The 25154-nt window shown below is 38.6% G+C and overlaps 3 protein-coding genes across 6 annotated transcripts in view; 2 read left to right on the top strand and 1 right to left on the bottom strand.

Moving 5' to 3' along the window:
• Positions 1 to 17931, bottom strand: part of LOC108049181 — a 35803-nt gene extending 17872 nt beyond the window's left edge. For 2 of the 4 annotated variants that reach the window (XM_017130282.2, XM_017130285.2), the window contains exons 1-4: positions 17517 to 17598; positions 15950 to 16182; positions 6771 to 6932; positions 513 to 594 (exon numbers count right to left, since the gene is read on the bottom strand). In XM_017130282.2, coding sequence (XP_016985771.1) covers positions 513 to 594; positions 6771 to 6885 — 197 coding nt within the window. In that variant the 5' untranslated portion in view covers positions 6886 to 6932; positions 15950 to 16182; positions 17517 to 17598. Of the gene's footprint in view, positions 1 to 512; positions 595 to 6770; positions 6933 to 15949; positions 16183 to 17250; positions 17372 to 17516; positions 17599 to 17871 lie in introns of those variants that run through there. The other 2 variants (XM_017130283.2, XM_017130284.2) reach the window with 2 other exon arrangements.
• Positions 17932 to 19678: 1747 nt separating this feature from the next.
• LOC108049180 lies at positions 19679 to 20034 on the top strand. The gene is made up of 2 exons (XM_017130281.2): positions 19679 to 19921; positions 19993 to 20034. The coding sequence occupies exon 1, from the start codon at positions 19686 to 19688 to the stop codon at positions 19887 to 19889; it is 204 nt and encodes a 67-aa protein (XP_016985770.1). The 5' UTR covers positions 19679 to 19685; the 3' UTR covers positions 19890 to 19921; positions 19993 to 20034.
• Positions 20035 to 23648: 3614 nt separating this feature from the next.
• LOC108049177 (dnaJ homolog subfamily C member 28) lies at positions 23649 to 25105 on the top strand. The gene is made up of 2 exons (XM_017130279.2): positions 23649 to 23853; positions 23921 to 25105. The coding sequence occupies exons 1-2, from the start codon at positions 23767 to 23769 to the stop codon at positions 24911 to 24913; spliced, it is 1080 nt and encodes a 359-aa protein (XP_016985768.1). The 5' UTR covers positions 23649 to 23766; the 3' UTR covers positions 24914 to 25105.
• Positions 25106 to 25154: the final 49 nt, after the last annotated feature.

The following is a 25154-nucleotide window of genomic DNA, read 5'->3' as shown; positions in this document are numbered from 1 at the left end:
TTTTCCTCGAAAGAGGAGGGCGAAAAAAAGAGTTGGCGAAGAATCGAAAATTATGAATCACCCGGGCATCGATCGGGGTATTCATGGCCCTGCCCAGTCGGGCTGAAAAGCGATTGCAAACTTGGTCAGCAAAGCCGTCGACTTGTTTCGCTTCTTTGGCGTTTTTGGCTCTGGCCGCTGCCCACTTTGGCATTGACAGTTAGCTGTCTGCAACGGAAATGCAATGCGCTGCCGTAACGGCAGTTGCTGGAACCAGTACATATACATCGTTCTGACCAACCAGTCAATCCATCAATCCATCCACCCAGCCATCCACCTTTCCATCAAGAACAACAGGTAGCGCATTTGTTCAAGCATAGAACTCGAGTGCCTTTGCCACCTTCTCCGATTCGATCGATGACAAGGAGCGGAACAAGTTGGCGGCACTTCCCCCGCTCACTTCCTCACAAAATACTTATCATCTCGTTCGGCCAGGGAAATTATCATATGGTTATGGTTGTGATTCCGCTCACCTTCGACACAGCTCGGCGCTTTTATCCCACGAGTGCTTTATATTGAAGTATTTGTAACAATTTAAGCCGCGCAGTTCCCAGCCTGAAAAATTAAGAAAAAGAATTATCATATTAGACAAGGTTGAATATGAGTATTTTGGATTATATTCCACAGTTTGTTCTTAAACGTACTGAAGAAAATTAGATAAGTTAGCTGCAATACATTAATAGTGTTTACCTATTTAATAAGAATCAGCTCCATACAACAAGGACTTTAGAATACCTCATCCGATTGCATTTTTAAAACCATTTTCATTTAGTTTTTGCTTTTACAATAGTTATTTGTCTGGTTTTAATTATATTTTCAGGGGAAACTTTATTTAAATACTAATGAAAAACAATTATTTTACATTGGAAATATTAGCTCTATGTTTATGACTCGTCGCGACGTAAACCGCTTAAAACCCCCCAGTTATTTCATGGAAATTAAACTGTACGCACTTAATCATTAAATATCACCACCAACTGGGAAAGAATGTAAGCTGTGTGGTGACCCCAATCAGCATCTTAACTCGTTTTGCATAACTTATGTCCAGCTTGTGATAACTTTCTGCGTGTTCCGGCGATGGGAACAAGAATTCAACAGCTAATCAGCAGATAATTAAGCTGTTGGGCCAACCGAGATTAGATCTAAGATGCGGCCAGCACTCAGCGAATAAGCTGTGACGCTTTCGTTTTCCTCCGCATACTAACAGTTTTCCTGGTAAAATGGGGAAAGTGGCGCGCAAAACTTGGACTCAACTCGGCCCGCCTCAAAGTCAGCTTGATTGACAGCTTTCATTTAAAATCAAATCGTCTAAAATATGCTGCGAATCGCACTTGCACACACTCCTTGTCTGCAATAAGCGAAACCAAAACAAAAAGCAAAGAGTATTTAAACAATTTGTTTTTTTTTTATGTGCAGAAGCACGCGCTGCCTTTTAAAAGTCACAAACAAAAGTAGTAATAGTAGCGAATGTTGTCTTTGGTGTTTTCTGTTTTCTGTGGGTCGGTAAGTTGTTACAGATTTTCCAGACTGACTTCGGGTGACCAGGGTACTTTCTCGATTTCCTTGTCCAATTGATCTTCAAATTCGATTGGATGGAAACAGGTATTGCTTGGATGGAAAACGGCATCCTGTCGATAAGGCTTAGTCAATTAAAAATTGCATTTCTGAGCCATCATTTGCTAAAGAAATCAAGGTGACACTTTCAAGGCTTTTCTAGTTTAAATACTTGTTGGAAACCAGTGTAAACATGCAAATTACCTGTGAAAACTGTTTAATTCATCAAGATAGAAAGTTTAAGATTAGCTAATGTGTGACTTTAATGAGTTCTCCTTGAACGGGTGAACAACTTGTGTTGACACATGTATATTTTTAAACAAAACTTCACTTTTATATTCGTCTATCGTTTAAGTCAATTTAAATAAAGTAATTTCAATGCTACATTCGAACATGTTAATGTGAAATTGGTATAGTTTTCCACTTAATTTTCTTGCAAATTAGTAAGTACCTTCTCGAAGTTTTGTTTTCCCGTAAAATCGGAATTTCACAGTTAAATCTTCGAACAGTCAGCTAGCCACAAGCCTTGTGGTCATTACCCATTTTACCATCAACTCCACCCAATTTACCAACTGTACAATAGTTAGCGTTTCTGTGGCTTTTTTGTTTGGCTAACTGGTTGAGAGAACCGCTATATGCCGCACAATTTGTTCGAATTTATTTATTTGTTGCCCATTTACCGCAGCGCAATTCTGTATTAGCCATGCTTCAATGCCAAAATAACCACAGCTAACTGTAAGGTGTTCCACTTAAAAAAAAGGGGGGGACGGAAGAAATGGAGTGGGCGAGAGTCTTGGACATTTCTGGATCTCTTTTGGCGATCTTTCTGGGTTACCTAACATGCTTCAATGGAAATCTAAATCAGCACAGAAGCCCCATGTAATTGTTTTTAATGGCTGCAGATAAATTCTTGCCCACTTCTTTCCCCCCTGCAATACATTCCCCCTTTCTGGCCATGTCACCGTGACAGCCGAGAACTTCAGACTTCGATTTGCCGTGAGCAATTAAAGCCACGTAACTGCCAATTGGCTTCGGAAACTCTTTTGCTCTTCGACTTGGGTGCAGTCACAGTCACAGCCACAGAAAACTGGACAAGGTTAGCCGGTTTGAGTCTCCATCCCCGTCCCTGCCCCTCCGTTCCCCTCCCCTTGGCCTTTGCATTCGCTCACTCGTTATTTCTTTGGTTTTATTGAATTGTGTGCCAGATATTTGAAATTCTTGCCAGGAAGTTTTATTTTTCCCCCAGTTTTTTGCGCCATTACCTATGCAAATGTTTGCTGCGTGACTTGGCCAAGTGATTCGCTCTGTCTTTCTCTCATTACCTCAGTCCCTCTCTTTCTGCTGGCTGAGTATAGCTACCTACCAATGTGCATTGCCTGATCATTGTCTATATATAATTTGCTGGGCAGACCAGGGATTGCAGCACACAAAAAGATCTTGTGGAAACAATACCAAATTAATAATGTGAGAATTTCTTACGTAAAAATCATCTAGCTATACATAGGCAACTGAGATTTATGCATGCATAGATTTATGCTAGTATATAGGTGTACTTGTATCTAGGAATATATGCTTCTTGTAATTTCTTACTTTGTCAAAGCAATGAGAGGTTATTGCACTGCTCATCTTGTAATTTAAAGCCAAAGTGTAATGTAATCAAATTAGTTTTTTAGTTATAGGAAAATATCTTGGAATACAATTTTCACCTTCAAAGACAGTTTATGTGGATTGCCCCTTCTTTTTATCGCTAACGTTTATCTGAATTTTGTTATTGTTAAATTGGATTACCTATTGGCTTCTTACCTACACGTACTTATTACCCAGTTTCAGAAAAATAAATATGTCATGCCCTGTTTCAAACAAACTCTTTCGAAATCAGTGTAGTTCTTTTGCCGAAAAATAAGAAAAGTAAAAGAAAAAGTGAAACCTTGGTTGCGGCTGGTAATAAATCTTCTTCAGTGTGCTCATTTCATTAACCCCATTGCCAGCTGAGCAACATGGAATCTTAGCCATTAAATCTCTAAAGAAAAAAGGCTTTACGAAAGAACGAGATCTTAATTCCAGTGAGTGCGTAGAAAGCTCAAAAAACAGTCAAAATAAAAGCTTGAGATGTTCTTAGAAATTCTATTTCGTAATTCTTTAATTAGCTTTGATTGGATTTAACTCATTTTGGTTCACACAGAAGTCGGTGATGTGGAAAAGCGTTGACTTCCCCTAACGAAGCTCAAAAGCCACCGACAAATGAACAAATATTTGTTTAATTTGACTTGAGCGCACGCTTATTTCACGCTCTATGATTTACTAAATGCTTCAATATCATAAATAAAACGGCAAAACAAAAAGGCTTTACAAATAGGGTGGCACGCATTGTCGCTCCTTCATAAATCACTTCTGAAACTCCAATCCAAGTGTGTGCCTGCCGACCCAGAAACTTATATCAGCCTTATTTTTCTGCCAGTGTACGCTTGGATGGAGGCAAGAGAAGCCACGAAGAACACACCGACCGACAGACAGAGATGCTCATTTAATTAGCTTGAAACTCTTGGCAGCTCGCCAGCGTTTACTCAAGCGTGTCCAAAAATGTGGAGGTTTCTGTTCTAAGTCTTCACGATCGACCATCCACGTTTGTCAGTTTGCCGACTGAGTCGGTTGGTCAGTTGGATGGTCATCATCAATTCGAGGCTTTTACCGTTAGGCGTGATTCTTAAGTGGCCGCCAATGGCCGATGGCGGTACAACTTCTGTTTGGGCTGGCAGTTAGTACGGAAATGGTGAAAATTGATTATTTCTAGACCGTTGGAAATGGCCGTTTGGATGATGGAAATATCTTCATTATTTAAGATAAATAATTAATGTAATGGGAGTCTCTTATTGATTCAGCAGTGATTCAATCGCATTATCTAAGCCTTAGACTAATAACTTGTCAAATAAGGAATGAAACTATTACTTCAAAAATGTTATTTCGGACAGTGTATTTCCTAATAAAATCTAAATTTAAGCGCGACTTTAGCAAAGCTATACAACAGTTTGCCATCATATAAAAGCGCCACTTTTTAACATCTAAGAATAAATGTCGAATATTAAATTAAATAGATCGGTATTATTATAAAAACTCACAATGTTGCCTTCAGAAAAGTTATTTTTAATAAATTCCTAAATTCCCATCAATTGCCCCTGCCACTTTATTTCGTTTGGAATTTCACAAAACATCATAACACTTTGCTTGACACTGTACACATTTCTTCTGACAGCTCAACTAATAGCGCCGCAGAGTTCCATTAGTTGAGTCATAAAGTTAAAAACATATTTTCTTAGCCCATATCCAAGTAGGTATCGGTGTGTAATAACATCGATCAATATGCAACGGCTAAATGGAAGGAAAACTGCAATAACTGGCAAGAGTTTGGCCTATTTTTCGAGACCGTGTGTGTGCAACCAAATTCAACCGACTGCACCTAAAACCAGTCACCGACACACAGACACCTGCATATGGAAAACTTGAGTGCGGTAAAAATATTTAAAAAATAAAAGACTTAAGCAACGAACTTGTTTGGCTGTGCACAAGTGTTAATCAGCACAGCAAGCTGGAGCTAGTTAAAAGATGGACTTGGTGGCAGCAAGTGGCACAGCCGGCATAGGCAGGAGCTGAGGAGAAGTACACTGAGGGAAAAACTCGACCTGAGTTGAAGAACCAAGCTTTAAATGCCAGTCTGATTTTTTCAGTAAACTGTCTTGGAATTTAATGTTTTTAAAATAAGAATATATTTTCCGAACGTGTTTAATTCTTACCCGGTTTTAAGCCCAGAACATTGTCTTCAAATCTATTTAATTAATGTTAATATATATTGCATATAGTATAGCTAATTTTAATTCCATTTAAAAGAAAACGAATAAGATATTGAGATGTTGATACTGATATTGAGATATTGAGATTGATATTGATACTATACTTTTTCCTTGTGCACAGTTTTTCAGTCACTCAGTCGGGCAAGTGAAAAAAGGCAGCAACAACAGCTGCAGCGGCAGTGGAAAACCGTTAAGAAATCTCGTTTGTGTGGGGCCCAAGTCTGGAGTTGGAAATTCTTCATATGGAGTATTCTATATATGCTGTCACGGCATTCTACGAAGCGGAGAACATGGTAATAGCCGAGGAGCGAAACAAGTTTGGCTTATGTAGTAACCGTTATCGGCCACTCTGTGAGGTGTTGTAGGTGGCAATGCCAAGTGAAAGGCTTATGGGTCTTGCCCCACCACCCTATCCCTCCAGCCCGATTGATTGATTAGCTTGGTCATAACTTCCGTCATGTACATATTTTCTGCACACTCTTTAGCTCACTGAATTGTACTTCTTGTCAGAGTGCTTTTTTATCTTGTTGTTTTCGCCAGTGCTAACTCGTTTAGCAGGTTGCTTATTGGCTTTTGTGGATTTTGTCATTAGCCCAGGAATTTTTATAGCACAAGTATATGCGATATATTCATGACACAAATATGGACAAGCCTACACTGGCAAATAAATGTTAGAGCTTAATGTTTTAAAAACAAAAACACAAGTAGATATCATGATACACGTATGCCTTAAAAGGAATGAACATGAAAATAGTTTTTAATATTCATAGCTCTTAGGAATCTTATGATTCCCCATGCCAGAAAATAACTTTAGACCTTTATCTTGATTTCATTAGGGAAATTGAATTCTTTAAGGTGAATTTTTAGGCTCTAAGATAATATAGGCCTTACCACGTTAATCACTCACTTTTAATTTAAAAGAAAGGTTAAATTAATATTAATTGATTGACTTAAAAATTTTGGTTAGCTGGTGCATCTTTAACTCTTTGATTTACGTATTCTTTGAACACGTTAGCAACCGGAAATGGTTCACCATACCAAGCTTCGATCAACGGCAATCAATTACGCCATTAACAGCGCTTAGAACAGTCAAGACGAAAAATTCTTAAAGGCATAATTGCGGGCTTGAAGCACACCCAAGGTAGCAAAAAAAGTAAATCTGTTTCCAACCGCCTCGGCCACAATTATACTCGCTTTTGATTTATGCGAAAAGTTTTGGTATGGCTTTTGGGCCACACCTGCGTCCGCTGGCCACGCACGTGTTTCAAATGCAATTCGGAATTTGTATTTCATTTCGGCTTGCTGGCGGTGAAGGAATATAGGCTAACTTACCATTTGGACACGAGAACGCCTCATCGGCTCCGATTATTTGTAGTACATTTAAAAGCAGCAACGACGACAGCAAAGCGGCCAGCCAATGTGAATTGGCTGCCGTCGGTTGGTTCATTTTGACCCGATTTAATGCCCAGTTAAGCACAGTGTTGTGTTAGCAATCTGCAATCAGAAATGGGAAAGTAAATATCAGAATTGATTCGAGTCCAATAATACTCAGTAAATTAGTGGACGGCCTCGCCCAGACCACCGAAAAATAAAATAATCATAGAAACTGGTGGCCTCGTTCACACCTCACTCGCACTCTCATCCGATAAAAGGTAATGATTAGCAAATTTATGAGACGCTGAAGCTGTGACTGCGATCTGAGCACGTGTTCCTGCGGCCAATCGCGTTTACTGAATGCGGTTTTAGAAAGTTTCCTGCGCCGTAAGCCGCAGATTGCTAAAGAATTTGCATATACTTGGCTTACACCACTCCGCTCGAGGTCGTTGGTGGGCCATAAATAAAGCTAATATTCGCTTTAGTGCGTTGCTTCTATTGAGAATGGAATTTTTGGGATATGACTTTCACGGAGTGGAAATTAATTAGAATCATTGGTTTGGGAAATACCTAATGAATCAACACGAATGTTAACCAGACTTTTATCTATATAATTCAAATTTAAAAACTCTTACTCTTCAAACTGTATTAGTCACAATTTTAACATTTGTATTCAACCTCATAATAAATCATTGGATGTGGAAATACTTAATGTTGTCTATGAGTCGCCTGAATATTCGGGAGTAAGTAAACAATATTAACCAGACTTTTCTCTATATAATTTATAGCTTACTCTTCAAACTGTATTAGTCACAAATTTAACATTTGTATTCAACCTCATAATAAATTAAGTTTAATTGCCCCTTCAATGAATCTTTAAAGTACATATAATACATACATTGTTGCACTCACAAATAATTGTGAGCACAAGTCAAGAGTCGAAATCTGGGTTAGAAATTATTATATAGACCAACACAAAGTTTAAGGTTATTCCGATTTGCCTGCCATTTATCACGATTGCGTCTGAACTTGTTTGCAGTCATATGGTCTGTGTGTGTGACTTTTCATTCATACCCAAAGCTAAGTAAAGTCGGTGTGGGGAGTATGGGGTGTAAGGGGTATACGGGGTGTTTGGGGTGGGGTCTGTTCGAGGGGCGCGCCCCTCTTCACCTTCCACCGCTTTGTAAACCGAGATCGAGGCGCAAGGTTGCCGTTATTGTCAAGTAATTATAGACTAGCTAACACAAGATGTACAGTTGCATGTTGATAAAGGTTTTATTTATATTTGAGTGCTAAATGAACTGGTTTTGGGGTGGAGGCTGGATTAAGGCCAATTTATTTGGAATAATGTCTGTGATCTATGAATTATATTTAATATGGACTCTGCATAACCAAACTTGTTTGTTGCCCAAGTCTTTTGCTTGGCCAAGTATTGAGATAAATAGGAAATGCTGATTGACCAAGTGTAAATAAAGTGGTGTGTGTTTCTTAAATGCATTTGTAATACAAAACCCCAACGCAACTCGGCCAGTCCAGTCGCAGACCAAGTCTATTAACAACTTCCGCAAATTGTCTCTGGGAGAAATCTCAATCTCGGCTTAAAATTTAGTCAAACGCGAAGGCAAACGCCCTGCCACATGTTTCATTTGCAATGAGATACACCAACACAACGGCGAAACATTAGATAACTTTATTGCATGCGAATGAAAGGCTTAAGGCCCAAATAAAAATTGTGAATAAAAGCCATTGAAAAACAGCTTATAACCAGACGGGTACTGGCGGCTTTTATTGAAGGGGAAAAGACAACAAAAATAATTTGCAAGTAAGCTTAGACTGCACGCACCACTCAGCGCTAATTAAGAAAAATAGCGATGCCAACTCTTGTTTATGTTTATTTCTGTCGGCGCTCAGAAATCATAATTAAAATACTAATATAAGCAAAAGGGCAATGAATTATGCAATGCGTTGTTTTCCTTCCACCGGAGATTTCCCACCTCAGAGTTGAAACTCTGGCTGCAGCTGCGGCTGCTGCCTGAAAAGCCGCAAGCCGCATTTTTTGTGCAATTAGCTGACTATGCGGTTTGGCCCAGAAAGCAACTTGCAGCCGTCAAACAGCCAACTTGTTCGATAGCTAACTGTATGTGTGCCTGTAGCTGTTTATCAACTTGGCCAACAGCATAAACATTTGTGTGTGGGTGAGCCAAGTCAAACTAGAGTTGACTCAGGTCTGGCCTGCGCCAGCAGTAGCATTTAACGGAAAGGCGCCAAAAATGATAGAGGTTTACCCAACATTTATTTACTCTGCTGTTTAATGAAGCGCACACCAGGGAAAAGGGGCGGGGACGTGGGCGTAGGTGGGAGGCTTTGACATAACCAAAGACACCATTGTCATTAGCTGACTGTGAAATATGTGAGTCCATTGAAGGTTAAACAGCATCTTTATTCACATTGGGTGTTTGATGAAGACTCATTTAATTTTAATATTCAAGTAGCTAAGATAATAATAATAGTAGTGGGAAAATGCACATTTCATAAAATAATTGAAAACCAGCTTTAGCAATATTAAAAATAAATTGTTCATTTGAGTTAAAAAATACAATTAAAACAACACCAAGTTTTTAAGTATAATAAAGATGATTTTTTAAAGAGGTTGATCGGTTTGTATAACGTTAAAAATGTATTTTTGAAAACATAAAAGTTTTTTTATCCCGAGTTATATGAAAATATCTTAAAAAATAATTTTTCTCTTTGATTTCCTTATTAATTAGAATCGGTTTTTGAATAGAATCGATGACTTGAAAGCAAACGGGACTTATTTCTTGAATGACCGCCCGCGGGAAAAAAACATGATACTTAAAACCGTCAGAAGTCAACACCCTGGAAAATATTTGGCCAGCAGCTTTTATAATCTCCGCTAATGATGGTAGTACGAACGCAGCCAAGAGGCTTACAAAGTGTTAGCAAACAATATTTTCAATTCTTCAGCCAAACTGCAAGCTGCAACCGATTACAAAGTATGCAAATATTGAATTGGCTAATAAGTAATAAAAAAAAGTATAGTAACCACCTATTAGCATGTAAATAAGCAAAAGACTGACGAGAGTGAAAGGTCTGGGCGCAGGTCCATTTGATTTAGTGTCTGTGTTTTATCGCCCATTGAATCGTCTTTGACTTCGCTATGTCTTTTTAAGCTCACTCAACAGTTAAACAATCGTTTCGAAAGATTCACAAAAATTAGCATGAAAATGGGCGGCATGGAAAGACGTTTAGTGTGGATTTTCGTAACTCCCATGACTGACACCGTTTAAAGGTTGATTAGGCTAGAGATAGCCAATTCAAATTAATTGAGTAAACTGATTAGCCCCACTGTGAATCCCAATAGAGCTTCAGGCGTAGAATAAAAAAAATACTGTATCTTTCAAAATAATAACGCGGTGTACATATACGTTAAAAACGAAAGACTTAGGCAACGAACTTGACAGCCTCCGGACAAGAGAACCACTCATCATCAGCCGCATTACGACCCGAGCCTTCATAGAGAACAAAAGAGTTGGGAAACCCACGATGAAAAACCTTTTCCATCCGCATCGAAGCTGTGGATTTCGCAATCGCCATCGAACGGAGGCGCTGCATCGCCAGAAGTGTGGTAAAGACTCATGGCTACGTCAGTCGCAATCTAAATTCAAATATCTTCTGGGCACCCATACATATAGTATGTACGTATGCAAAGTGAATATCAACAACCAAACGGAACGATCTGTGACCAAACCGGTTGCCGATGGCTCAGTATGCAGCCATTATTGATGACACCTTCGACATTTAGCCAGCCAACACAGGCAAAATCAAAACGAAAAACTTAAAACGATGACTTAGTTGAGCAAATGGTAAAAGTCAAACAGGGTACATAATTTCTGGTGAACTTTTTGTGCCGCTGGTTTTCGATTCTGGTGATTGGAAATGCAGCTGCTGCCGGTTTGTTTGCCTTTTAGAGACTGCGTTTAAGTTTTCCATTTCCATTTCGCACTGGCCGCCATCATCTTCACACGAGCCCACTGTTTTCCACCAAAGCAAAGCCATGGACTTTCACTTCCACACTTGTCTGGGGAGCATTTTCAGAGTTTTTCGTTGCTGGTTTTCCTTTTGTTTTTATGTTTTTATGTTTTCTTTCGACTATGCCAATATTGGCCACACAAATCGATGTTGGCCAACGGGGAGGAGGGCGAAACACGTTTCCAGTTTTTGTAGCTGCCCAACTAATGACCAAATATTATTTTACTTTGATTTCTTTTGGCCTGAAGGTCAATTGGTTTTTACCATTTCTTACAAATTGAGTTAGTTTTTCGGTGTCAGTTGTTTGTTTGAGAGTCTGAGGAGAGAAAAAGATGTCGTAGGGGAGAAACTGCAACGGTAATTTAGGATCAAATGCTTATAGACAGAGTAGAAGCTCTTAAGTGAAGTGGTTAAATGAAATGAACGACATGGTCATTAATAAAATTATTTAATTCAGTTAGAGAAACCTTAAACTTGTGTGCAGCGAATAAGCGTGTCAAGCTGAGTAGATCAAACTAGACTAGACAGCTTGATAATATATAAATACTGCACTAGTTTCTTTTTAATTTAATTGAATTTTTATATGAGAAATTAAAGAAGTTGACCAACTTTTATTGAGTTAGACTTTAATAAAATAATCGAAGCAGCTAAGAATAATTTAAACTGAATAATTTAATCTAAAAATGTAATCTATATTTCAATTTTACTTAGTAACTGCTTTGGATGGGCCAAAATGTTGATTGTAGTTCTGGAGTCCGATATCAGAACGCGGACTCTTTGCTACCCAATCAGACTCACTCTCATTGGGGTTAAGCGTTCCCAAATCCCGTCGACCGTTATGGAACTCACTCCATGAATCACAAACAGCATGAGCAAGAAGGAGGGACACCGAGAAGAAACCAGATTTCTATGTAAATTTATGTTCTTTCGGGCTCCGAGATTTCTTTTCCCCCTTGCAGCTATTGATCTTTTGGCTCAACATAAAAATTTGTGTTTAATTCCGATGGTCAGGTAGCCCCAGCCGCAGGGAGCAGAGCTCGGGGAGAGCAGCGGGAAAAACCAGCTGGGCAGCTGGCCGATCGGAGGAGGGACCCAATGAACTAGTTTCGGGCTTGTGGCACGTAAGCTTATTTTTTGAGTGCTTTGGTATTTGGGTTACATGAATCGGTTGTGGCCAAAGCTGCGGCTAACCCAATGAGGGTTTCATGGCGTTTCTATCGGTCAAGAAAATAAAATCGTTTAATGAGCTATGAAGGGCTCTGCTGCAGTGAATCTATTGGCTGTCTAATGTTATTGGCAAGCAAATTGGTCTGGTTTTAGTAAGCCGGTCTTATTTTCTCATCGAACCAGCATTTGCGGCAAGCTGTTTTCCTCAAGCAAAGCCGGGCAACTGAAACTTTTCACTATCCGCATATTTGTAGTTATCTTGTTCGGGTAACTTGCCTCCGCCAACAGCAACGCGTTGCAACTTCAGCGGCAAAAACATTCATTTGTTTTCATGTACAGCCAGGGCCGTCGAAAGCTGAGCACAAAATGGTCAAGTGATTTCCACCGGCCAACACTTTCACAAGCCGAAAACGCCAAGAAGCGCTGTGGAGTCCGAAGTGGGCGAGGAGTGCAATTAATATTTAATTCGTAAATAGACAGGGAAAAGTTTTGTTTTTCCATTGCCTCAGGCTGATGATTTTGTAACTGAAACATAATGGAGAAGTCCAATTGCTGAAATGTGCAATGAGTCGCACCTCAACAAAAACACAGGTACACCCACCGAATTCCCAAAATGAAGTCAGCACCATGTAAAGCAGAAAGAAACAACAGGTTTTAAAAAACAACACCAGTCGGAGTATGATGAGAAGCCCGCGTTATAAAAAAATTAATGAAGAAATTGTATCAACAATAGCAGTTTTTTATAGCAACAACCAGAAATTTGAAAACATTCAATAAAATAATAAAAACAATAACAAAGCTTATTAGCTATTAATTATTATTTATTACTAAATATTTCAATTACTTTAATGTTAAAAATACTAAAGGAGCTGTTATGTGTTTAAAACTTTATTCTTTTATTGTTCAGTGATACTTTTAATTTTTACGAAATGTTGGAAGTGCAAAATGGGATTTGGTGAAAAATAATAAACAACTCCAATGAACCAGACTTTTTTTTTAATATTGTTAGCTTCAAAATCTTTTTTTAAACACAGCCAATCCACAATCATGGCCTAATAAAACGGGGAAGGCCCTAGAGTATCACTATCGCACACCAAAGCCCTCGAGACACCAGTATAAGTTTCTTAATTTTTGTTTTGGTTAGCTGCGACTCTTTGAAACCAAAGACGTTGGCTGCGTGGCTCAGAGACGAGCAGCCGTCAAGAATGCAGCCAAAAAGGCAAAAGCAGCCAGGCCAAAACAGGTTGGCATTAGTGTGCACACCAAAGTCAAGAGTCAGACAGTCTGCCCAAAAGTCAGTTGGGGGATCATTGTGTTTGGGTATGTATGCGGTGTGAGGCAGTCATGTGAATTTTATTTTCAAGATTCGGCAGCTCGAAAACGCAGATAGTGCCGAAAGTGAATGGAGCAGCTTGGGAGAATGGCAAACTAGAAGATGGGGCTTGATAACTTGGCGTGATTATAAATACGACTGGGCTGGGCATTTCTACAGTTCAGCTCGCCTCACTAAGCTCGATCGCTTTTTTTTCATTTTTAACAATTGTCGACAATGACAGCGCCAAATGTTTTTGTTTTCCTTCGCTTTTTCCCGGCGAGTAAGCTCCACTTTTCCACACGATTCTCACAATTAAAAACATAAGAAGAAAACAGAAAACGCACACAAACATGGAGAGGGAAAAATAAAGAAAATTTGTGGCAATTGTAACTAATCGACCAGCAATGGCAGATGGCGCCGTGAAAGCGCCCACCTTGGAAAACTTATGAAATTGTCAACTGCTTTTCAACATGATTAAGCTGCTTTTTGCCGCAGAGAAGTAGAGAGCGCCGCGATGACCATTAATTCGCTTTTAGAATGAGCTTCGTGCACTTTCACTGCCGCCGAGACGGAAGTTGAGAATTTAAAAATAACAAAATTGAAAATCAAGATCCACAAAAACGAAAACTTTCGTTACCGGAAAAAAGTTGTTGATTAGAAAATTATTGACCCAATCGAATTGGTATAATTATTTAATGATTTGATGGACGCCAGACATGCAGGGAATAGCCATCTCTCTTCATAATAAGTCACTCGCATGTCGGTGAAGATCTTAGGCTGCTTCAACTCGGATCAGCTCATTGATGGATATCCCTTAAGATTAACGCAGACAACGCCCTGGCATTCCATTCTTTTCATGGCTAACTGACATGTTGCAGCAGATTTGTCATTCTTGAGAACGAACCCCAAGGCCCGATAAAAAGAACGAGTTTGTATCCTCTAATTTCATTTAACTTCTCGCACTTTCAGTACATAATTTAAAATGGCTCGATTCTACATTTTTACCTGAGATTGCGTTGAATTGATTTCCGAAACGACTCGTTGTTATTTTGTTTTTTAGGGTGTGTTTACATGTTTCTACCTGCCGATACTTTGGCATCAGCTGCCAATTATCAACCTTCTACAAAAGGTCGAAGATTAAATACCTGACCCCAACTAATGGATGACTTTCTGGCGTTTCTTTCAGGTTTTTACTCTTGTGAAATTGTGGATTAGATCGATTCCGTCAACCAGAAGCCTTGAACAATGCTACTTTGGTAGGCTTACCCTACGAAAACGCCACTCTGGTAAAATAAAATTGGAAAAACAACTGGGACAAATGTTGTCCATGTACTTTATCTCCTAAAATGTTCTTTAAATTCCTTAAATTTTCTCATATGGCAACTTATATCAACACAAACATTTTAAAGCACCTAATCCATTTCGTGTAATTTTTTCAAGTCAAATGACTTAGGCAACAAACTTGCATTCACTTCTGGAGCTTGCAATCCCTAATAAACTCTTACCACAAAGTTGGTCACAACTTCCGTTTAGAAATATACAAATTATGACTAAGCCATATCGACTTTAGCCGCTAAGCACGCGCTAAAACAAGTTTTACTAGTTTCGATGCTTTTTGCAATGTTATGGAAATGACTTAAGTAGAACTCATCTCTGTAGAGATTCATGGCACAAATTTTCATAAAAAAACGAGTTTATTTATATTTGCCAAATAGAATTGCCAAAAAAATTAACCACGAAATAAAGAGCAAACAAGGCATTTTTGTGGGTTGTTTGGAGATGCGATGAGGTTTTTGTGCTGGTCTTGTATGTCATTTGTTCTGCTTTTCACTTCGAGTTGAGTGAAATTTTCTACCACTTCTATGGTTGTTTCGGTTTCTGTTATTAGACAACAACAACAGCACGCAGAGTGCGTCTTGAAATTGAGGTTAACTGTTTGGGTAGCTCTCGCTTTTCGTCTTTTCGGGGGGCTCGGTGGTTAGGGGGTTGCGGGGAACTCGACTTGGCCTTTATTGAATGAATGTGACAACAAAGGCGAGTCAGACACGGCCGACAGACAATCGAAGCTTTTTTAGGTTTTGTTTAATAGAAAGTAAAAGAAATTGTTCTTATTGTTGTTGGGGTGTGCTACTTTTAATGCATAAATGGGAATCTATATTGAAGTCTTTATATGGCATATAGCATAACCACACTCGCCACAGCAATTGTTTGCCCAATCAGTGGAATCAATCAATTATTTAAACACAATTAAAGCGAAGTTTAATTGCAAATTGTTGGGTAAAACGAAAGCATGGCATTGTTTATGGCTGCAAATGTAGACATACATATAATCGAATTTTTGCGCAATGACTGAAGCCAAAATGAGGCGTGGCTCGAAATTGTTTTTTATCCATTATTGCTTATTGATTGATAGCTTAAAGTAATTTTTTTAGTGATGGCATGTAGTGATGTCAGCCAAAAAGCAGAAGAATATAGCGTCATCTATAGATCAAAGTCTATGTATTCCCTCTTAAAGTTTCATTATTTTCTTAACGTTTTCAGTCGACATCTTTCCCTTTCCCACTATTTTCCGGCTTATTCGCAGCCAGCTCAATATGCAACTCACCTCTTTAAATGCAGCTGAAGCTATAAATATAACCACGAAATGGGTTCGATACGAATCTTTCGCGAATGCTTAGTATTCCAATTTATGTGGCATGTCAGCTGGTTATCCTTGACGACCACTACGATTTTGTTTCCCTTTCGCGACAACTGCGGTGTCAGTTTTTATGGCAACTTTTTGGTGCTTCTTCCTTTTTTGTTCATTTACACTTTTTAATGGAGAAGGCCAGTGTTGCACTGCATGGAAATAGTTTGGTTGATTAAAAGTTCAAATAAAAGCAACTCTAAATGAAAACGCGTCACATAAATGTAATTTAGTTTCGGTTCGGCTAGTCATACTATCTATAGTTTCTCTAATGAGGTTGGGCCTGTTTAATTATGCATGCCGTGGAAGAGTTCCGAAACCAGTCAACCCAAGAATTCTTGTCACAAGTTGGAGCACGTCTTCGGAAGGCGATGGGAACATTTTGGTTTTGAGCTCACCAAAATGTTCGAAGAAATATTTATGTTAATTAGGTGAAAATCTGGTGAGGAAAGGCCTGAAAGAATTCCTATTTCAGATTTTTGTTCACTGGCATTAGAAGGCGAAACAAATGACTTAAGCCACAAACTTTTGGTAAGTGAATACCTAAATAGCTGGTTCTGTTGCTGGTCAAACTTTAACCACAAAACTGCAATTTTGTTGCCATTTTTATTTTTCGGTAACTTTTTGCGGTTTTTTCTGGCCGCACCATTTCTTTTGGGCATTGGGCAAAGCACTTGTTGGCCAGTTTATGTTGCCAGTGGTTGCTTCCTTTTCTTTTTCCCGTATGTTGGTTATTTCCACGCGGGTAATGGGAGCGTAAGTGCGCAGCTGGCGTGTGAAGTGAGTTCCGCAGTATGTTACTCCCCGCGGATGGACTACTTACTCACACAGGTGCTCGACTTGGCGGTAGTCTAACGTCAGTTAACAAAGTAAAGTGCAAAAGGCACAGACAAGTTAATGGACTGGTAAAAACCGAACCGCTCACAATAAAAAGAAGCAAAGAAACTAGGGAGAACAAATTATACTAGAAGTTCATCTAACTTTGTTGGTGAAAAACAACATAAAAGCATAATAGCGGCATAGCTCTGAAGAATAAATACTGTTTCACTTCAAATGGATTTTCTATCCTTAGAAAAAATTCATTCGAGAGACGATAATATTTCATAAAATTATTAAAACCAAATTCTTGCATTAATTGCTGGTTATCTTTCATTAATCGTTATTAGTTTTTTCACAGATGTTGTAGTTTTGTCCTCAATGTTGCAGTTAATCCACTAGACCTTTTTTAAATTTAAAATTCCTTTAATTTTGTTGCTTGTATTTAATGGTCCATTTCCTCAAGAGGCACACACGATCCAAGGCACGCGCCTCCATTAAAATGCACAGAAATCCTTTTTTCGATAGCCAACAAACAAACACAAACACGAAATCAAACACAAAACAATCGAATAAAATCCAGTTTCCAGGCAAATACATTCATAGACTGCACAAACACTTATTGTTAGGACACAAAGAGATCTGAAAGTCCGGGGAGCGATTACTGTACCATGCCACACGAAGGCCAAACTCAGACTGAAACTTGTTCAGCCAAATCAACGCGGTCTGCACCTGAAGTCTCAGTCTCAGTCCACGCACACACACAAACACACTCGCCCGCCCAAAGACCACAAGACACGACAGCAAAAAGGTAAGAAAGAGGCGAGGAGCAGGCCAGAAAAGAAGGTTGAGGCGAGCGGCGATAGGTAGAAATGTGAGACTGGCGAGGAAAATTAAACAGCTCAACGTGCCCGTTTTACAGATTTTCCTATGCCCGCCTGTTTCTTGCCTTCTCGCACTTCTTAACGGCTTTCGTTTCGCTGGCTCACTCACACTCACAGAAACCCAGTCGGATCGATACATACACTGCTCTAGAGGTTGGTTCGCCGCAGCCTCTCAACGTCCACAACGCGCCACAGTCGAAGGCGTACTGAAGCCCCGAAAGCTTCCGATTTCTTGGGTTTCCCTGTGAGTTTATCGGCTGGTGAGCCGGCTTGCGATCGTTGTTCGCCGCCGTTGGATTCGGCCGAACAGACGGCTCAGAAACTTTGCCGATTTCGCGAATTCGCCGCAGAAATGCTACCTGGCCAATTACGTGGGCTGTATTGTCTCGACAGGATTAGCCGCGCCGATCTTACTTCTTGGGAAAATTCAGTCAACTGCCTGGGACATGTGAAGTTGCCGGTGGGTTTTTCCCTCCCACCGGTCCTGGGTGCTAACTGTTTTCAAACATTGGCGCGTAACGGAAGCCGAATCCACAAAGTGTAACGAAAGACTCAAGTATCGAACTTGCTAAAAGGGTGCAACAACAATATAAAGTGAGCAATAAATGGAGGGAATATTACTCATACCCCTGGAAATCCTTTGGCACTCCTTGCCTGCCACTGTTTCGCTATCTGCCGGCCTTTCTTAGCTCATTATGCTCTTAAATAACCCATTCTACCTTTCACGCAGCCATAAACTGTGCAAAACGTGCGAAATGCCAAACGGAAGCGGAATCGGTTAATGTCCATCGAAAGACTGAAGCAACGAACCTGCCCTAAGAGTTCGTCTAAAAATGGATAACAAATCATAAAAGCAGGATGTTTGCACGTATTCTCTAAAAATCCTTTTTATGTCATTCTCGTACTTTGAAAATACGTTGTAATTGGTATTTCATAAGGAATTCAATATATTGTGCTGATTGCAATGCACTTTAATCCCACTTTAACCCAAATTAAATAAAGTTTACCATATAAATATTATTTCTTGGCCACTAAACTCTTTCGTTGTTTGGTATCCATTGATATCAACTACATTTAATGGTTACAAATGACCATCTTCTAATCAATCTATTTTTCCTTTTGATTTTCAACGTAATCATCCCAATAATAACAAAATAAGATTTAAATAAACAATTTAAATTGTACCATTGCATCGATTCAATACTGAACGACCATTATAAATCGAGTTCTCAGTTAGTTTTGTTCGACCATTAAGATTGATTTGTTTAATTGTTAATTTCCGTTTTTATTTTACCCCTTATTTCTAAATAGAAAAGGGTGATTCGAAATATTTTATGGATTTCAGTTGAAAAATAAATAAGGTGAAGAGATACAATTCACAACAACACAACATAAACTAATATAATTACAAGATTAGACTTCCATCAATTCATCTTCAAGTTAATTTCCCACTTGTTTTTCCAAAACAACAAATCATGATTTTATGAGTGTAATGAAACATATTTAATGGGGGAGAAAGGGATATGAAGATAGAAAGAAAATCGTTTAAAGTCTTAAGTGATACATATGTGAGAATATAAACACTCTAATGACTTTTAAAAGTTGTTGTGTTATCTGTATCTATAGTGAAAAATAATAGCAGTATCTCAAACTTAAGTCATTCTTTTTTGCTGCTGCAGGTCAAATATTAAAATTAAAGACAATACCCTTCCTTAGACGGAAGCGTAGACCATTGCCAGCCAATTGAAGACAATTGGACAATTGATAAAATCAGAAGGTTGAGCCAGCAGAACGGAAGTGCCATTTAGGGCGCGCACTCAAATATTCCGATGAGGATTTTGGATTCGAATTTAGGTTCTGGGCCGTGCCTGCCCAAATTTGGCCGGAGAAAGTCTTGACATTTCCATCAGAATTATGTTGTATTCGATTTCCTAACTTACATTGACATATCAAAAATGCCATTTGGCCGACAAGATACACACAAAGACTTCAAGGAACTAAAAAAAATTCCAAAGAGTAATAACAAATACTGCTATGTTGGTATTATGGTCACTGTCATACCTGGCATTTTGTTGGGCGGCTATATAGGCAAGAAGTTTGCCCAATTTCTCGAAGTATTTGATCTGTATACACCCGATATCGTGGAGGATGATGAATAGAACGACCGTGGCACAGATCGATCTCCGACATGGTAACTAAAAGAATTTGGATCAACCTGTGCACATCCTGTTCGCATGTATGCTAATGGGCCAAATCAAACAGGCCAAACGGGATGCTAGGAAAAGAGAACATAAAACGCAGTGCACTGCCAAGACCGGTAACCAAACAAATCAGAGCAATAAGTCCACCAAATCAGTTGAATCAAAATTACCAGATCAGCTTAAAGCAATAAATTAATTTATATTTGTAAAACGTTTTTACAACTTAAAGAAGACATAGCCGTGACATTCACTTAAGGGGTTATCCGGGTCTTGACACTTCAAAAAATTCATTTTTTTCAAACTTTTTTATATAATAGTATAAAGTTTCCGGAATGTTGTCAGAAAATTTCAAGTCGATCGAAGCAAAACTGTAGGAATGGGAGAAATTTAAAGACCAGCGCGTCGAACGTCACAACGGGCAATTCGGGCTCTGGCGTCGGGCAGATGCGGCACTTTAAACGCGTTTTTCTCAAAACCACTTTTTTGAAGTCGGTAGTCACGATTTCTCAAAAACTATTGCACCGATCAACTTCTGCTTTTGCACACTTCTTTATGACATAATTCTCTTGTCCTTAACGGAGGGATTTTTTAAATTTTTAATTACAACTCATTTTATAAGCCAAAATATGGCCAAAATTTACGTAAAAAATAACACTTTTTATGAAAAGCGCTACAAAAAATTCAATTTTTAATTTAAAAAAAAAATGGCTCGTAGAGGACAAGCAAGACACATATACTATCAGAAAAATTTTGGTTTTTTGATTTCAGATAAAAATTGGCGGCGATATTTTGCCTACCGCAAGGACACAATTTTTTATGAGGTCAAGATCAAGCCTGCCTCAACGGCTCAATTTTAAAAATTTTTGGTTCAAATTTGTATACAATGTTGGTCAAACCATAAACATTAATGTATAATAAATTAAATTTGTGAAATTGTCGTAAGATCTTTAAAAAAAATTCACGAAAATAGGCTTTTTTTTCGTGCTCCAAGACCCGGATAATCCCTTAAGCATAAATTAGTTTCGCACTTTTAAAATAAATTAATGTGTTCCTAAACACCTTCAACAAACTGTACAAAAAATGATATGCCTATGTATTTAATAAAAATTATAAAATATATTTTTTTGTTATAAATAACAATTAATAATTGGGGGTTTCTCTTTTAGATAAATTTAAAACATTCATTTTAAAATCAGACAGTTGCACTTATACTAAATGGTCCGTTGTGATAAATGAAATTATTATTTCGTCAAGCTTTTTAAGTGTGTGCTATATATAGCAACCGTAGATGGAAGTAGTTCCCTCTTCTTTTTTTAATATCTTCTTTTTTAATTGTGACATGATTACCTAGAACCGAAATCAGTTTGCATTCTACTTATGTAGAGCATGAATTATAATTTGAATTGCAGATTTGGTCATCACCAGACTTTTATTGCACATAGTTAGTGTGAAAGCATTGTGTTGCTCGCAGAATGTATTGTCTGTTATGGATTATATTGAGAGCCAACACGCTTAAACTTGAACTAATAAAAAAATTATAATTAAAATATTTAACACAGCACACATTCATCATTACCTGCACGCGAAAACGCCTTTTCTTAAGAGGTTATACGATTTTTATTTTAGTTAGCATAATGAAATTAGTTGCTGTCCATCATTCGGTGGACATCATAATTGCTGGAAGATTTATCCAAAATTAATATTAGAATTAAACTATTTTATAAACTAATTTTTTTTTTTTTTAATTATATAATATATTAACAAAATTTTTTAGTTGTCGAAGGCAAATGCAAAAACAAAATCATTTCGCTGAGATTGAATTTTAAAAATAGTTTATCAATTCCATTATTCATATAATGATTTTATTCCACTTTATTTATTGAAAAAATACAAATATTTCCTGGAAGAGCTGATATTGAACCCACGACTCATAGATTACTGGCAGTCTTTCAATGAGACGCTGGCTCTAAAATTTGTAGGACAGATAATAAATAAATAATCAGAAATTTATAAATAAATGACCATTAAGATATTTCAAATTTGTACTTTGAATCCTTACATGGCTATAAAATACGAACGCGAGAAAAGCCAAAAAAACGCAAAGGGTTTTTAATAGTCTCGCACTTTAAGAATCCTTATGGCAGTTAAACTTTAAAACAATAATAATGTTGCACAGTGTTATGTTAAATCGAGATAAATTATACAATTGTTAATATGGCATATTGGGCTAAAACGTATTATAAACTTCGTCAAATTTTCAAGGCATTTCCGACCCTATAACTCAACTCATCTAGTCATGATGATCAGGAATATATTTACATTCCTGATCATCATGACTAGATGAGTTGAGCTCAGTTTTAAAGCTACATATCGGTCGGCCATATCATATAGCTTCTTATTTTAGAATAAATCGCTGGTTTTGTGCCCGAGTTAAGGTTTTTAATAGTACTTGGACCTATCCCATGAGTTCGGTTGACTATATCCTATAACTGCCATATATATCTCATAATGGCCACACGGCTCTATGCCGATTCTTGAGGCTTTCCAAATCGTATTTTTATACCCTTGCAGAGGGTATTATAATTTTGGTCAAAAGTGTGCAACGCAGTGAAGGAGACTTCTCCGACCCTAGAAAGTATATACATATATTCTTGATCAGGATCACCTCCTGAGTTGATATAAGCATGTCCGTCTGTCTGTTTCTACGCGAACTATTCTCTCAGTTTTAAAGATATCGAATTGAAACTTTGCACACACCCTTCTTTCCTTTGCACGCAGTATATAAGTCGGAACGGCCGGGATTGGACGACTATACCGTAGTTAGGAAGTTGGGATTTTCTATCGATTTTATATTTGGCCAATCAATCCGACCTACCAAATTTCGTAAGGATCGGCCAATTATATCCTATAGCTGCTATATAACGATCGGAAATGCCATAACTTTGGTGTTTGTAAAGTTAGGAAGTTGGGATTTTCTATGATTTTTATATTTGGCCAGTCAATCCAATCTACCAAATTTCTTATTATCGGCCGGCTATATCCTATAGCCGCCATATAACTGATTGATCGGAAATGACTTTGGTGTTTGTTAAGTTAGGAAGTTGGGATTCTAAAGGTTTTATTTTTGGCCAATCAATCCGACCTACCAAATTTTATAAGGATCGGCCGACTATATCCTATAGCTGCCATATAACTGAACGATTGGATATGCCATAACTTTGGTGTTTTTAAAGTTAGGAAGTTGGGATTTTTATGAGTGTTAAGAATGCATCATATGAATAATTTTGGAGAATATAATTTACAGAATATTCTGCAAGGGTATTTCAACTTCGGCTCCGCCCGAAGTTAGCTTTCCTTTCTTGTTTATATATACAATGATCATCATGTTAAAAATCTTTCCTTTTACACGCTATATTCTGGCATACGAACAATTAAGTCAAAATTGATTTTCTTAGCAGGTCCGACGAGAAACTGACAGCTAACGTGAGAAGCCAAAAATTAATTATTTAAAAAAAATCAGCAGGCGATCTTGGCTTACCAAAGTTAGCTCCCGTTCTCGTTTTAGTTAAAAAATAAAATCTTCTGCACAAAAAAACGTATAGAATTTAAATTTTAACTATGCCATTTTACACATCCCTAGGTGTGACCATAAACGAAAAATACTAAAAACGTAAGCCTCACGTATGCAGTATATTGATACTAGCACTTTCTCAACAGCTGATCGCCTCGGAAAATAAACAAATGTTAATAATAGTAGAAATGAATTGAAGACCAAGCTGCCAAATTTGAATAGAGTCACAGCTGTTTTTCAGAAAAACGAAAATAGGAGTGAGAAATGTGGCTGGCAGGAAAGCTGCTCGGTGGATTCATATCCCGCAGATCAAGTCGGTTCCTGCACCTCAAACGAAAGGAGGTCTATATGGTGAGTCAAATACTTCTAAGGTCTTTAGTTTCTGCCCGTTATGCAATTTCCTATCTATTTTCACTAGGAATGCTTTCGCATACTGGGCGTGCACGAATCTTCGGATCAAAACACGGTGCGCCACGCCTACTTGGATCTGGTGAAGAGGGTGCATCCCGATTCGGGAACCGAGGAGGCCAGTGCCGAGCGTTTCCAGCAGGTGGACGAGGCCTTTAGAGTCCTGCAGGAGAAGTTCGCCAAAGGCAGACGCAATATCCAGGAGGACGAGGAGGAGGCCCTGGAGTTCGACATTAAGCATACGGCGCCACAGCACCGGCAATATCTCTCCAACGAGGGAATCGGCGTGGGCAATCCCTATCAGCGCCAGAAGCAGTACCAGCAGGTACGCGCCATGAAGGCACAGGAACGCGTCCTGGAGCACCGGATCGACAAGGCGGCTGCTGGAGAGAAGACGTTGATGTCGAAGGGCGGCAATCACTTCCGCAAACACGCTATTAAGACCAAGTACGGCATAGACCGGGTGGTTGAGGATCTCATACAGGAGGCCATGTCCAAGGGTGACTTCAACAATCTCAACGGTGCCGGCAAGCCGCTGTCCTCGACTCAATCGCAGAATCCCTATCTGGACTTCACCACACACAAGCTAAACAAGATTATGCTGGACAACGGATTCACGCCGGAATGGATCAGCCTTGGCAAGGACATTAGGGATGCGGTCGCCCAGCTAAAGAAAAAACTGCGACAGGAGCGCATCTTCTACGGTGACTGGCCTCTGGAGCGCTCTGAGGACCTGTTCGCCTGGCAGAGATTTACTAAGCAGCACCAGGAGGACGTCGATCAACTGAACAAAATGATCGACAAGTACAACCTGATAGTGCCCATCCTGGAGAATCAGTTCTTTCGAATGCACCTTGACAAGATGGCCGAATCCATATTTAAGGATCCGGATTTGCAGCGCAACGTAATCCGACCTGAAGTAAAGGCCAAAGCCAGGCGTCCTACAGATAATCAGGGGAGTACGAGTACAAGTCTGTTTTCCCTAATTAGTAAACTATTGTAATACAAATGTTTGATCGTTAAATATGTGATACTAGTTTCAAAGGTAGAAAAATGTAAAACATTTAAGAATTTATTTCATAAACTTTATATTGATAAGGGAAAATTATGACGTAGTTTTATTTAAGCCACGCAAGAGATGCTAACCAATTTTTGTTTTTATAAATACCGCACACCTATTCAAAATATAATATATTGGAATACTTGATAAAACTAAATGTTATTAAATCGATAAAATCTTTAAA

Source organism: Drosophila rhopaloa, unplaced genomic scaffold, assembly GCF_018152115.1.
Source record: "Drosophila rhopaloa isolate 14029-0021.01 unplaced genomic scaffold, ASM1815211v1 contig_2, whole genome shotgun sequence".
Lineage (NCBI taxonomy): Eukaryota > Metazoa > Arthropoda > Insecta > Diptera > Drosophilidae > Drosophila > Drosophila rhopaloa.
Note: the sequence above shows the minus strand (reverse complement) of the source record. Positions and strands in the feature narration are given on the sequence as shown.

Bases quoted from the DNA above. Each gene is read 5' to 3' on its own strand.
- LOC108049180 (XM_017130281.2), top strand. From the start codon at position 19,686: ATGCCATTTGGCCGACAAGATACACACAAAGACTTCAAGGAACTAAAA.
- LOC108049177 (XM_017130279.2), top strand. From the start codon at position 23,767: ATGTGGCTGGCAGGAAAGCTGCTCGGTGGATTCATATCCCGCAGATCA. The intron at 23,854-23,920 runs GTGAGTCAAATA...TATTTTCACTAG, and splicing joins AACGAAAGGAGGTCTATATG to GAATGCTTTCGCATACTGGG.